We start from the raw sequence: 13,824 nt of genomic DNA on the forward strand, positions 1-13,824 counted from the left end.
AGTGGCCCATAGTATTGTAATGTAATGTAACAAACTCTGTATTTTGAGTGGAAATGTTGGGGGGTCGTCTTATATGCCCAGTCATTTTATATGCCGGCAAAAACGGTAGTTCATTCCAAGCAAACTACCCGCCAACCATTTCAGGGGTTAAAACAACTGCTTGAACTGCATATAGAATGGGGAGACTATTGCTATTCACAATAAAGTATGTTATTTTTGTATTTATAGGTCTCCCTTCTCCTAAGGCTCAGGCAGCTTACACAAGTCAAAAATGCAATAATACATAATAAAATTAAAATTATTCAACATAAGATCCAATGTATTATTTAGAAAATAATTAACACCTGTCTGCATGATCTGTCTCACATTCAAAGGAATGGAAAGAGGATATGATCTTCAGTGCCCGTGTTTAGGTGGGTTTGGGCAGAAAGGCCAGCAATATTTGATGTTATCTTTAGGACTCAACTATAGGCCTGGTGGATAGTTGGTTTACAAGCCCTGCAGAACAACTTAATGGTGTTTTATCAGGCCAAGGTCAGAAGTGAAAAGGCCCTGGCCCTGGTTGAGGTCAGTTTTATTTCTGTAGGAAGATTTTGGTTACTAGACCTTAATGCTCTTGGGGAGACATAATGGAAGAGGTGGTCCTAGGGCTTTAAAGGTGGTAACTAAAACCTTGAACTTGATCCAATCTCCCATCTTTGGCCAGCCAGGAGAGGATTGGTCATATATGTGCTGTCCACTGGGTCCCAATTAGGTGTTGTGTATGTGTGTATATGTGTGACCTTGTCCTTGCCCTTCTTCTCATTCAGATCTGTCCTTCCAGTCAGAAGTTCCAAATGTTTATATTCTTGGGATCCATGAGGTAAGGGGTAGGAGATAGGAAGTGTCTTGGAAGAATTTGTAGGCAGGGAAAAGCTAAGCATTCCATTCCCTTCTGTTTCTATGACCCTACACTCTAACCTCAGTAATATTTTTTTAAAGAGTCATTGAGATTTGTTACATGTTTGAACAGGCTCAACTCCTGAATTTCTAATGAACTAATGAAATACCCACCAAATAGGCATGGAAATACAGGTGTAGAGATAGGAGGAAGCTGTGTGGACAGACAACTCATAACCACCCCATACTTTGTATTTAATATCTGTCTGGTCTTGGAACAAAAAGTTAAAACTGCCTTATGTGGAACCTGATCACTAGCTCGCTACTGTTCACAATGACAAAGAGTGACAATAACTAGTCTTTCTCCCATGCCCATACCTGCTAACTGGAAAGGTATAAGACTGAATCTGGGACCTTTAATATGCAAAGAACTTACTTTACTTCACCTGTTTGCCTATTTGGACAATTACTCCAAATTACAAAGTTCTGCAGGGCCTGCAAGACAGAGCTCTTCCACCAGGCGTATAGTTGAGGCCAGTATGCCCAAAGAACCAAAATATCATAAGGGCCTCCCCTACCAGAACTGGGTACTCCTACCTTTTATCGATATTTAGTAACACTGCAATCCAATGCTTCTACTGTTTTTTTAAAGTATTTAAATTGTATTTAAGGTTTTATTGGAATTTCTCAATGACTGCCCTCAGCTGCCTAGTGCAATAGAGGTAGCCCATAAATATAAATGTAATATAAATAAATAAATATGAGATAACCATCAGATGTATATGTATATTGCTATGAATTCTCCTTGTCCTAGCATATTTTAATTAATCTTCCCCCCCCCCCCTATTTCATGAAGCTTGTCTCCTTTAGCCACACTGTTTCCTCCTTTTCCTGCATCAAATCAATCCAGACCTAGCATCTCTGGGTGACTTTTTCTTCTCTACTCCTTTGCTTCTCTACTCCTTATCTTTTCTTCTCAACTATATCATCCTTCAGATTACATTTCCATATGTACAGCAACTGCCTAGTTTTTTTTAGAATTTCCCTTATTTGCTTACTCATGCAAAAAAAAAAAAAGAGTTTAGTGGTCCCCAACCTCCGGTCCGGGGACTGGTCCTGGTCCGTAGACCATTTGGTACTGGGCCGCGGCTCCTCCTCATCCTCCTCCCCGGCTGCTGCCTTGGGGGCTGCCCTGCCACTCTGCCACCGGCTCACCTTTGGTGCATTCCAGTAGCTGCCATGGCTGGGGCTCCCCCTCAGCATGGCACTGCACAGCTGCTGCTGGCAGCGCCCCCCAGTGGGCAGTGGGAAGTCAGGGGCACCAGCAGGAAAGCAAGTGGGGCAGGGGCTCAGGCGGCGGCGACATCCCTTGGCAAAAGACTATCCCCGCCCGGGCCTTGGTAAAATTGTCAAGCGTTGACCGGTCCCCAGTGATAGAAAAGTTGGGGACCACTGGTATAAATGATGTAGTGGGCAACCCAATACAGTTGTCTGAGTAGTAATTCTGCATTTTTACAGCCATTCTTCATATCTGTTTTTTGACCTGAAATAGAATTGCAGTGCTAGACTACTAGTGTGGATCAACAAAGTGCTATCAGTTCTCCTCATAGGAAGTCAGGTTGGTGACATTGCTCACTATTAAAATACTCTGCAATGGAGCCCTTCATTAAAAATATCCTGAGCATATGTAAGTATGTCTGGTAGGTTCTTGGTTCTTTAGTTTTAACAGAATGTTTGTCAAAAATCTGGAATAAATGTTTGGTGTGTGGAGAGATGATTAGGCCATTCCGCACAAGTTTAATGTAGCAGGAGTGTGGCAAATTGTAATCGCTAATAATTATGCACGACATCATACACAATCTGCCACACTCCTGAAACAGTCCCGCTAAAAGCTCTTCGTTGTAGCGCTTTCAGAGAAATCCCAAAAAGTGGATTCACCCTCTGGAAAGCACTACACTCTTGCAAACAATCTGAAACAGTTTCAAAAAAGTTCTGTGCGTTACCATTGTTGCGGCTTCAGCAAAGCCCCTCCCCCTGGCTCTCTCCTCTGAGTTAGGACCTACAGGACTAAATAGTTTAGAAAGCTAGAAATTCATAACTAGATTTCCTTTTTTTTAACAGACCAAAATAGTTGTGTGGACGGGAGGGGAATGGGATACTTTGGAGTCAAATCTGACACTTTCCTGGTTTATGTCACTCTCTAACTTTTATTTGTACAGCAGGGGGAAATACAGAGCTACAGTGATTAGGAACGATAAGAAGACTGAAAATGATGCTTGAATGTTGGTGTAATGTAAGAAAGAAATTCAAGCTTAGGAAAAATGGCACTGAAAGCAGCTTTCTCTTATGAAAAATTCAGAGATACACTTTTTATCGTCTTGTCCCCTCTTGATTTTTCCAAAATAAACTCTCCCATTCAAAGCAGTGAAGCAGTTCAGGATGAGATGGTTGGTAGGCAGACTTGGAGACATATGGAACATTTTAAAATAAGGTACTATAAGCGAAAGTTACACAATATTTAGCCTTTTGTAAATCCAATAAGCAGCACATTTACAATCAACATTTAAATGATAAATGTCCATTACATACGAGGATTCCAGTGAATAAAAACTTCATTTTCTCATTTACTTTCTTTATTATTATTATTATATTTTGAAAATGGCTGTCATTAATTAGTGGAATTTCTTTCCTACTCCTGTTTTCATTTTGCCTCTGTATACATTTTCTAGCACTGTTAATGAAGGGAAAAAGTGATTTCCTTATTTCTGTTTTTTTTTATGATACTACTTTAGTTTAAGAACATTGCCACTTGCCAATGAGCACTAAAAAAAAAAGACCACAGATATAAATTTACAGTTTTATGGAATTAATGTCAACACAAATGGTAATATTTCCCCCAAATGCTAGAAAATCTGCAAGAAAAATAATGCCTATATTTGCATCAAATTCCAAAATAGCTGTTCACTTTTTAGGCTAAAATCCTAAACATACTTGGACCTGCACAATCCCACTTAAGTGAATACTATATGTAATTCAAGCACATATAAGATGTCAGCTTAAATTAATTATCTCCCATTCCCAATGGAAACTAGTAATTTGGAAGCATAACATCAGGATATGGTTGTTTGATCATAATAGGAGGTGGAATAGAAACTGGGGCGAGGAAAAAGGTCTGCATTTAAGGTAAAATACCTTTCAAAACAGCTACAGAACTGGCTACACTCAAGTCACAGTGGACCACTGGTTGTGCAAGTTCAAAACTAAGAAAGATAAAATATATTTTCCATTACTTAGTGTTCACAAATTCATGTACAATAACTGAATTTTTACTGCAGTAACATTAATTTAAATAATCTCAGTGTACTAGTTCTTTGTAGAAATGTGTCAGAACTTGACGTTTTAAATAAAGAGTGCAAAACCTACAGATGACCCACAAAAACTATCCTTTTGGAATTGGCAGTAATTTCATTATCCAATAAAAACAATGACTCACAGCAGTAAAAACAAAAATCCTATTATGTAGCAGATCTTAGAAGTTTCCGTCTGAGGGTGAACAACAACTCCCATTCACCATTATCTGCTGGAATTAGCTGTAAAATTGGTATAGATTATCTGCCAAGTGTACAGAAATGTTTTCCTTGATAGTTAAAAATGCATTGTGGGGTGACTTGTTCCCACAATTTATAAGAAAGAAGTAAAATATACTTCTCAATCCAACTTCTAAATCTAACTAGCTGTTTTTTTTAAATCCTACAACTCATAAAACTGCATTATATTATAGTAAAAGGTGGTGCTTATTCTTTACTCTTAATACCTTTGTAAATTATACATTTAAAAATGGAGCTATCCATATAATTGTTTAAATCTGTATTATTTTTTCTCAAATTCAGCCTTCTATGAGTTTGTATATACTTCCTATCTATAGCTTTCATCAAACACTTAGACATGTTCAAAATATATACTACCTACACATTAATCTCATTTTCTAGAAACTGCTTTTTTGGCTGCTACCAAGTGTAGCACCCAGTGAATGTCTAAATGAATGTCATAAGCAAGATAAAATTTAAGAGTGGAGAATGGAAATATGGGAGAAAATGAATTGCATGGGTTCCATAATCCAGGGCAATGAGAGCTCTGAACATTCTTCCATGACATGGGAACCTATGTTTTGGTAGAAGTCCAAAGAATTTTCATTCAAATGCTGGGATCTAGTTACAGATATACTAATTCATGGAAAATTTCAGGGGCTAGCAATGGCAAATGCCTACTTCCTTGTCATTTCTTTCTTAACAGTCAGTTCATACATTTCATTATAGTTGTTCTGAATGCACTGGTATACAGGACAGTTAAATTGGAATCTAAGGGATCTTTGGAAGATACTATTTCCATGTCTTATTAAAAAACAAAATCCTGGATGATTCCTGTTAAACCATTAAACCATTAAGCCATAGCTCTAAATTAGCACATTTGGTTGTCCAAAAGCTTTTTGAAGACCTGAAAGAATTTAACCATATCATCATTAAAAATTCCTTTATTAAAATACTAAGGATTTCACTTTTTTCCCACTTTTTTTTTCAAAAAGGGAGCTTAAAAATTATTTATAATATTAACATCCTATATTCTCTGTCTTCTGAGTCTTAGAGATGAATTATAATTATTTCTCATCCTTTAGGCTGACCACCTTGATTCTTCTCTCTATTGCACTATAAAATTGCACTATTCTAGATGAATTAGGATCAAATGTATTTTCTGGAATAGTGTGGGGGTGAGGAGGGATAAGAGTAAGGGGAAGAGAAGGCATAAGAGTAGGCATTCATCCCTCAATCCCAATTTAATTTCCCCCATTCCAGATTATCTTCAGCTACAGAAGATAGGCTCGAGAAGTGGGCTAAACTGAATAAAATGAAGTTCAATAGGGACAAATGTAAAGTTCTGCATTTAGGTAGGAAAAACCAAATACACCAATATAAGATGGGGGAGACTTGTCTTGGCAGTAGCATGTGCAAAAAGGATCTAGGAGTCTTAGTAGACCATACATTGAACATGAGGCAGCACTATGATTCTGTGGCTAAAAAGGCAAATGGGATTTGGGGCTGTATCAAACGGAGTATCATGCCCAGATCAAGGGAGGTGATGGTACCACTTTACTCTACTCTGGTTCGGCCTCATTTGGAATACTATGTTCAGTTTTGGGCACCCCAATTGAAGAGGGATGTTGACAAACTGGAGGAGGGCAACAAAGATGGTGAGGGGTTTGGAGACCAAGACATATGAAGATAGGCTGGGGGAGCTTGGTCTGTTTAGCCTAGAGAGGAGACTACTGAGAGGGGATCTGATAACCATCTTCAAGTATTTAAAAGGGTGCCATATGGAGGATGGAGCAGAATTGTTCTCTCTTGCCCTAGAGGGACAGACCAGAACCAATGGGATGAAATTAATTCAAAAGAAATTCCATCTAAATATCCGGAAGAAGTTCCTGACAGAGCGGTTTCTCAGTGAAACAGGCTTCCTCGGGAGGTGGTGGGTTCTAAATCTTTGGAAATTTTAAAACAGAGGCTGGATAGCCATCTGACAGAGAGGCTGATTCTGTGAAGGCAAAGGGGTGGCAGATTACAGTAGATGAGCGATTGGGATGTGAGTGTCCTGCATAGTGCCTTCCAACTCTATGATTCTATGATTCATCTTAAAGGATCCTAGATTGTGTGTGCAGGAAATGGGGCTCAGGATATGCCAGCCACCGCAGTTTCCCTCCCTCCTAAACTGAAGGGAAGCAAGTAGCCATGTCTCTCATGAAGAGTGTGTGCTTGAATCTTTCCCCTTTACTGCTAAAATGCAGTCCTAAGTCTACTTATTTTTCTTAACCACCCCACACCATTTTCATAGTTGGAGATTTTTAAACCAGCCCTTCTGTCTGGGTTACCCTTTTACTCCTTATTATTATGAAAAGTGATTATAATTAAATAATATTCACTGTTAATTTAATGCAAATATCTTAGCAAAAGAATATATCTAATTAGCCTCCTTCTATAAGATTATAGTGGAAATAATAATTGAAAAACTGAAAAATACATACCTCCAAGTCATTAAAAAATAAATGTGTATCAGCAAGATTAAAAATCATTTCTTCCATCCGTAGTCCAAGAGTCACCGCCACAGGTGGATCCTTAAAAAGAAAGTAAGAATATGGCTAATGAATCATGTACAATAAGACTAAAATGAGCTGTAATTCAAAAGGTAATTCAAAAGGTAAACATTATGCTTTACTTATGTTGAAAAAATACATGATATTTAAAATGATTTATTTTAGGAGAAAATGCTTAAGGAAAAAAAGTGATTAGCTTATTGATGAAATATATCGAACGCTATCTGTTTGTTTTCTAGGGGTACTAGATGGGATGGGATTTCTTCCACGTATCCTTGCACTAGTGGAATGCATCACTTCCCACACTGCACTACTATACTAACATGACAGTCACCTACCAAGAAAAGGGGAAGGGAGCAGGGGAGATGACCACCTTCGGAATCCTGTTTGCTCAGAATCATTAGCATAATAACCTCTATAATAGTATAACAGAATGCCTGCATAAGAAATGGTGCAAGTTAAAGAACACTTCTGCTTGGCTTGTCTTTTTGTTTCCAACAGCAGTAGAGAGCCACATAGGAATAATAGCCAGCTCCATCTCACACAGCCACCCATAAAAGATCAGCTTTACTCCATCTGAAAGTAAATGCTTGTTAACAACTCATCACTGTGTTCTACATTTTCCATTCATTTTTCTTGTGTGTTGTCTATTAGTTTCTAGTGCAAACTATATGTAGTGCAAAGCCTAAGCCATCACTTGTAATTTTTGTTTTGCATTTTAATTGCTATGTGCCATCACACTAGGCTATTTACAGGCTGAAAAGTGAGACAAAGATAATGCCATTTAACTCTGCATTCAAATGCAGCACATCTATGGGATCATATAAAATCCAGCTATGAAGCATATGGCATGATGCTAAATCCCCTGCCCTATATCTAGACAACTCCAGCACACTTGTAGGAAATATGATGATAATGATCATTGATAATGAGGCACTTTGCCCCAACAATGAATACCCAGTCGCAAGGAAGAACAACTTGCCTTACAAAAATGTTTGTACCTTCAAAACACTGGACACAAACATGCACTGCAAGCCATTGCTCCAACACAAGTGGGGAAGGCAGCTGCCTTCAGGCAGCAAGAGACCTTCTATCTTCCACAGTCTCTGTCTACTGCTAGAACACCACACCTGGTGCAATGACAATATCTGGGTGATGGGGGGGGGGAAAAGAATATGCAAGGCAAAACAGTATATTAGACCTTTTCAATCCCAAGGCATAGACTTTGTCAGGGGTTCTTACAAAGAAAATTATCTGGCTCCCACCTTGTATAAATATCTAATAAACTGCTCTACCTTGAACTTCCCCCCCTCCTACCTATTAGTGCAGTCTTATTTCCTTCCTAATTTCTGGAAACACTGATCTCCATGGCCAACTGGAATAGCATCCTGGGAGTCACAAGCCAAACAGAGAAGTGTGCAACCTCACTGTGGAACCCAGAGCCAGCATGAATGTGGATACAGCAGATCCCAACTTACCAGTGGGGCTGCCACTGAAGCGAAAGAGTTCTATTTGACTGCTGCAGATGAAGTTGTTGTGCTGTGCTCAACCTACAATCGGAGTGGCTCAGCCCACTCCCCATCAAGCAGCCTCCTGTTCTCTGTCACTTCCTCTAGGGGAACTGTTGCCTAGAGATACTAGTGGAGATCCCCAACAAACAACAATATACCAATGGGGCATCGATCAATCTGCACCTGCCAAGAGTCCCTCCCCAATGGCACCAGAGGGTGCAGAGCCCCAAAAGGACACCTGGGTGGCAGACAGTGTTTCCTTTAAGCTGTATGCATGGTTGGCTGCTCATTAACACAAGAAGCCCTGTACAGCAGCACCCTGGAGTCATGCAAGGTCTTGCATTGCCCATTGACCATTTAGAGAACAAGCTGTTTTTTTGTACCACACTTTCTACTACCCGAAGGAGTCTCAAAGTGGCTTACAATTGCCTACCCTTCACCCCCCATAACAGATACCTATGAGGTAGGTGAGGCTGAGAGAGCTCTGAGAGAACTGTGACTAGCCCAAGGTCACCCAGCTGGCTGCTTGTGGAAGAGGAGTGGGGAATCAAACACAATTCTCCAAGGCCACCACTCTTAGCTTCTACACCACACTAGCTCTTCCTGTTGACTTAAAGATTATATCAATTATATTCTGCTCAGGATGTGAACTACTCCACTTAGGAGGGAAAAGACTTAGAAGGAATATTGATAGCAAGGCATCTCCTGCACCAGATATGCTGCTGTACCTATTTCTACCCCCAGATTGCACAAGCTCAGCTCCCTGCTGCTGCAAAAACAACCACTTTCTTGTTACAGCATCCCAGCATTGTAACAAGATAACCTTGGTTAAAAAAAAGAAAAACACCTTGAAGGGCAGGGTGGAGCTGATCAAGGAAACATGAAAGTGTGTGTGTGTGTGGGGAGGGAACACAGGGCATATGGAAGAACTGAATGCTGGTACACCTTTCTGATTGGAGGGGGAGGAAGGAGGGAGGGAGGACAGCAATAAGGGAAGGGGTGTGCCAAACCACTCAAAATGGCGGGCACCATAAAAATCTGAATGAGAACATTATGGCTACCCAACCCAATGAGGAAACAAATCACTAACTGCAGCCTCAATGACAAGGGGTGGAAAGCCCAAATATGGAAATTGGAAATAGTCTGGGGAGCGATCCCAAACAAAAAAACAACAACACAAGAATCATGACAAAATGATGGCTAAGTTAGTCCTCAGTGCAGAAACATTCTGAGGGGGGAGTATGAGTGGCATGGCTGTTTCACCATTTGGCAGTGGTGATGGCCACTGTGATTCTAATTGGACCCAGACTGATGAGGTGTTATTGTGCAGGTCAGTGGTAGAGCACATGGATGTAGCTCTAATGACTGCTGAAACCAGCTCTGCCACTCTCACTACCATGTCATCTGGACCATGGTTGCAGAGCAGCTTTCTGCCTGGAACATGCCACTCAGATGCAGATGTCCATCCTTAATGCTGGAATTATTTCTTTGGCTATGCTCAGAAGCATACCCAAGCCCTAATGTCCAAGAGTGTCCCTTTGGGGCCCTTGCACTATGGTTAGATTCCTGGGATTTGTGAGGGGATTTGGTCCCTTTAAGGCAGTGGTTCTCAACCTTCCTAACCCTTTCATACAGTTCCTCATGTTGTGGTGACCCCCAACCATAAAATTATGCAAGTGTTCTTTCATAGAAATTAAACCGAAACTGACCAATGGTGTGAAGATCCATTGTTCATGATTGTATATAAATAGGTTATAAATTGGTTATAAATTGGTGGGTGCCTTCGGGAGTAGTGGCAACAGTGGCAGTGGCCCACCCCCCGGCCAAGCTGCTCGCCCTGCCGCAACCCCTGTGAAAGGGTCATTTGACCCCCAAAGGGTTCCCGACCCCCAGACTGAGAACCACTGCTTTAAGGGGTGTATCCTGCTGGCAGTTCCTCTGCCCCACCCCCTCCACTCCTGTGCTGTGACAGGCATATGTCAACCCCTAAATGCTTGTCTGGCTGCCTGTCTGGCAATGCCCCATTGCTTGATCATAGCACCACAATGGAATGCTGTGGTACAGTTGCTGGGGATGCTACTACGGCAGTGGCAACAGATACAAACTCCCTCCACATTTTCTTGCAAGTCACCATATAACCTATCCCTATAGGGAATAGTCTAGGCAGACTGTAAGGGCAGGGGGCAGAAGGAATTGTGTTGGAGCTTGGCTCTTAAGAACCTTCCTTGCATGTCCAGAGAAATGGTGATCACTACTTTGGGGTCAGGATGTAAATTTCCTCCAGAACAGACTGACCAGGGATTGGGGATTTTTTTTTGGGGGGGGGTGCATCATCTGGATATGGAATTGGGGTCACAGTGGGTGGATACATAGTTGTGAATTTCCTGCATTCTGCAGGGGATTGGACTAGATGACCCAGGAAGTTCCTTCCAACTCTATGATTCTATTCTATGCCTGAGTTATGCCACGGCTGGCTGCCACGGTACATGTGCAGCAGTTTCAACACCTGATATACGCTACTCCCCTATCCTTTCCTCTTCACCTCTTTGATAATTGGGGGAAGGATGGGATTTTTAGCCGTCATGTTTGTAGATTGATGTTTTAATGGGAATTTTAATGGGGTTAGTTGTTGTGACCCGCCTTGAGCCTGTCGGGAGAGGCAGGAAATAAATCTAATAATAATAATAATAATAATAATAATAATAATAATAATAATAATAATAATAATAATAATAATAATATATTGTTTTATGCAAACAATTAGCATTTTATCAGTTGTGATCATTTAAATACTGATTTGGTATGAAATAAATTTTTTTTTCATTTCGCGATTAGAATGTTTCTGTCTCATTCCGTTCCATGTAGTGAATCTTTTAAGGATTTCCTTCTTTTACAGTAGGTGACTGCCTGATTTCTGACTGACAAATAGAAGCAATATCTTTGTTAACATAAAAAATGCAACTTTCCCTCAAAGACTAAAACTTGATAGCAAATAAGCAAGAGGCAAAGAAACAAAAACTGATTCAGTTGTTAAATGACTGCAAAGGAAGTCAAATTTGAAGCAGACAAAAATGTTTCTGCAATCATACCGTCTGCCCCCAAAAGTCTCCCCTCACTCATCCTGATGTATTGCTGATTTTTTTTTTAACCCCAAATGCTGTTAGCTCACTGGGCTCTTGGGAACATGGCCTTTAGCCAGAGATTGCCAGCACTGCAAGGAAGACTATATCAACTGTAACACTTTCCTATATCAAAATACAAAATGCCTTTGGTTATGTTAGCAGTGGGCATAAACTGGAGCCAGACTGTCTGTCTGTGGACTTCTGTGCTAGATTGGGCCATCTATGTCTCTTAGGAGACAATGTAAAAATATCTCAGGAGAACTAACATTTAAAGTACAGATGAGCCACACTGATTAAAGGAATCATGTCAAAAACATCCACAATTGCCAAAATGGTTGAACACAAAGAGATGGCACTATGTGGGAAAATCCTTAAGAAATCATTAATAAATTACTTTTAGCCATTATTTTATAGCTCCTTTGCCTCTTTCTGTATCATACCAAAATACATAGTGGATAACATTGTAAGAAGCAATATCTCCCAGAAAAAGTTCCCATGGTAAATTGAAAAGTGAGTAACAAAAGTTGGCTTCAGAGTCTCATTATCTAATACAGGGCAAATACAACTCTGGGATATCAGTTATGAGGAGAAAGCTAGGACAGAGTAATCCCAGGCACTTTCACTGGCTACACTTCAACTTAAGCAATCAATATAGGAAGACATTATTACTGAAATAATTATTACTGCTGTAAGGGCTGTGAAAATGAAGAAAAAAAGATGCTTCAAGGAATATCCAGACTGAAAAAATTCATAATGATTAATGTAATGCTGTATGTAAAACAAAAGACATTTCTGTCAATATAAGGATTTAGATTTATAACACTGTATTACAACTTTTTCCATTATGGCCTGTGCACAAATGGTTCATGAGCAGAAAAAAGGATTTTTTGTCTAATTATGTCACCATGAATATTCCTGTGCAGAAGACAAATATTATTATGGTATGTGCCTAAGCTTCCTAGAGTCTTTTGGTCAGTATGACAGTTTTTTAGAGAACCACATGGTGCCAGCACATCATCATCACTTTCACTAAACATAATAAAGTTTAAGTTGTGTGCAGACAACTCACTCCTTACCCAATTGGCTCTCCCTGTGGATGTGCCACCAATAGAGAGCACTCTCCCAATGAGGGCCAATCAATCAATTATATGCAGAAAACTCACTACCTGATTTGCCTGTGTGCAGCCAATAGGGAGAAAGCACTCTCTTAATGAGGGCCAATCAATCCAAATTACATGCGGACAACTCACTACTTACCTGATTGGCCCTCCCTGGGAGTGTGGACAGACAACTCAGTCTTCCAGCTGGCCATCCCTGGGGGGGTGCCATCAATAGGAGGGAGCACTTTCCCAATGGGGGCTAATAAGTTTAAAATGCATACAGACAACTCACTCCCTAAGTGATTAGCCCTCCCTGTTCGGAGCTATGTATACATTTGGTTATTGACTGTGAGACATTTTTTAAATGAGTTATATATACACTTTGTAATTGACTGTGAGGAGACTTTTTGTAAATTGTACTCTGCTGACTTTCATATGATCCTTTGATAAAACTATGTATACTTTTTCAATGTGTATAGTTTTGTGTATTTGAGGTTCTTTGTGGTTTACACTTTATTCCTTCTGAATTTTGTCATAGGGTTCCCTGTTTTTTGTTACCAATAAGGAGAAAGCATTCTCCTGAAAAGGGCCAATTGTGGGGCTTATCTGACTTCCTCTTCCTGTTGCTTGCCGGGTAGAAGAGGTGTCAGCCTCTCTGAAAGGCTCGCTGCAGTTAAGTTGCCCCATTCTCAGCCTCTTCCCACCCCCTATCTTCCACAGGCATGGAAGGGAGGCCAGCTGCTTCCCTTGCCTACTGTGTTGATTTCAGGAAGCACAGATGAGCTGTCAGGAAGGCAGAGAGAATCAGTATTTCAAAAGCAGAATGCCAGGGAACAGACAGAATGCAATTAATGTCTTAACTCAGTACAGGGAGACAAGGGTTCGTTTAGGCAGTTCAAGGGCATCAGCAGAAGGAGCATTTTTACAACCCAGGCCTCCCAGTCTCAAGTTAATAGCAGCTATCAGCAGCCTCTCAGTCCCTTCTGTGATGACTGACAGTCTTCTGCAGTCAGAAACTGTATTGCTATCATGGTGTTGTGCCTTTTAGACTGCAGCTGTCTTCCAGCTGA

At 40.4% G+C, this 13,824-nt stretch overlaps 1 protein-coding gene across 16 annotated transcripts in view; it reads right to left on the reverse strand.

Moving 5' to 3' along the window:
• The window catches only part of EYA4 (EYA transcriptional coactivator and phosphatase 4), a 197,665-nt gene that overhangs the window by 17,870 nt on the left and 165,971 nt on the right, over nucleotides 1-13,824 (reverse strand). For all 16 annotated transcript variants that reach the window (XM_077352425.1, XM_077352495.1, XM_077352515.1 and 13 more), the window contains one exon: nucleotides 6,953-7,042. In XM_077352425.1, coding sequence (XP_077208540.1) covers nucleotides 6,953-7,042 — 90 coding nt within the window. The remainder of the gene's footprint in view (nucleotides 1-6,952; nucleotides 7,043-13,824) is intronic.

The sequence above is a fragment of the Paroedura picta genome, chromosome 1 (assembly GCF_049243985.1).
Source record: "Paroedura picta isolate Pp20150507F chromosome 1, Ppicta_v3.0, whole genome shotgun sequence".
Classification (NCBI taxonomy): domain Eukaryota; kingdom Metazoa; phylum Chordata; class Lepidosauria; order Squamata; family Gekkonidae; genus Paroedura; species Paroedura picta.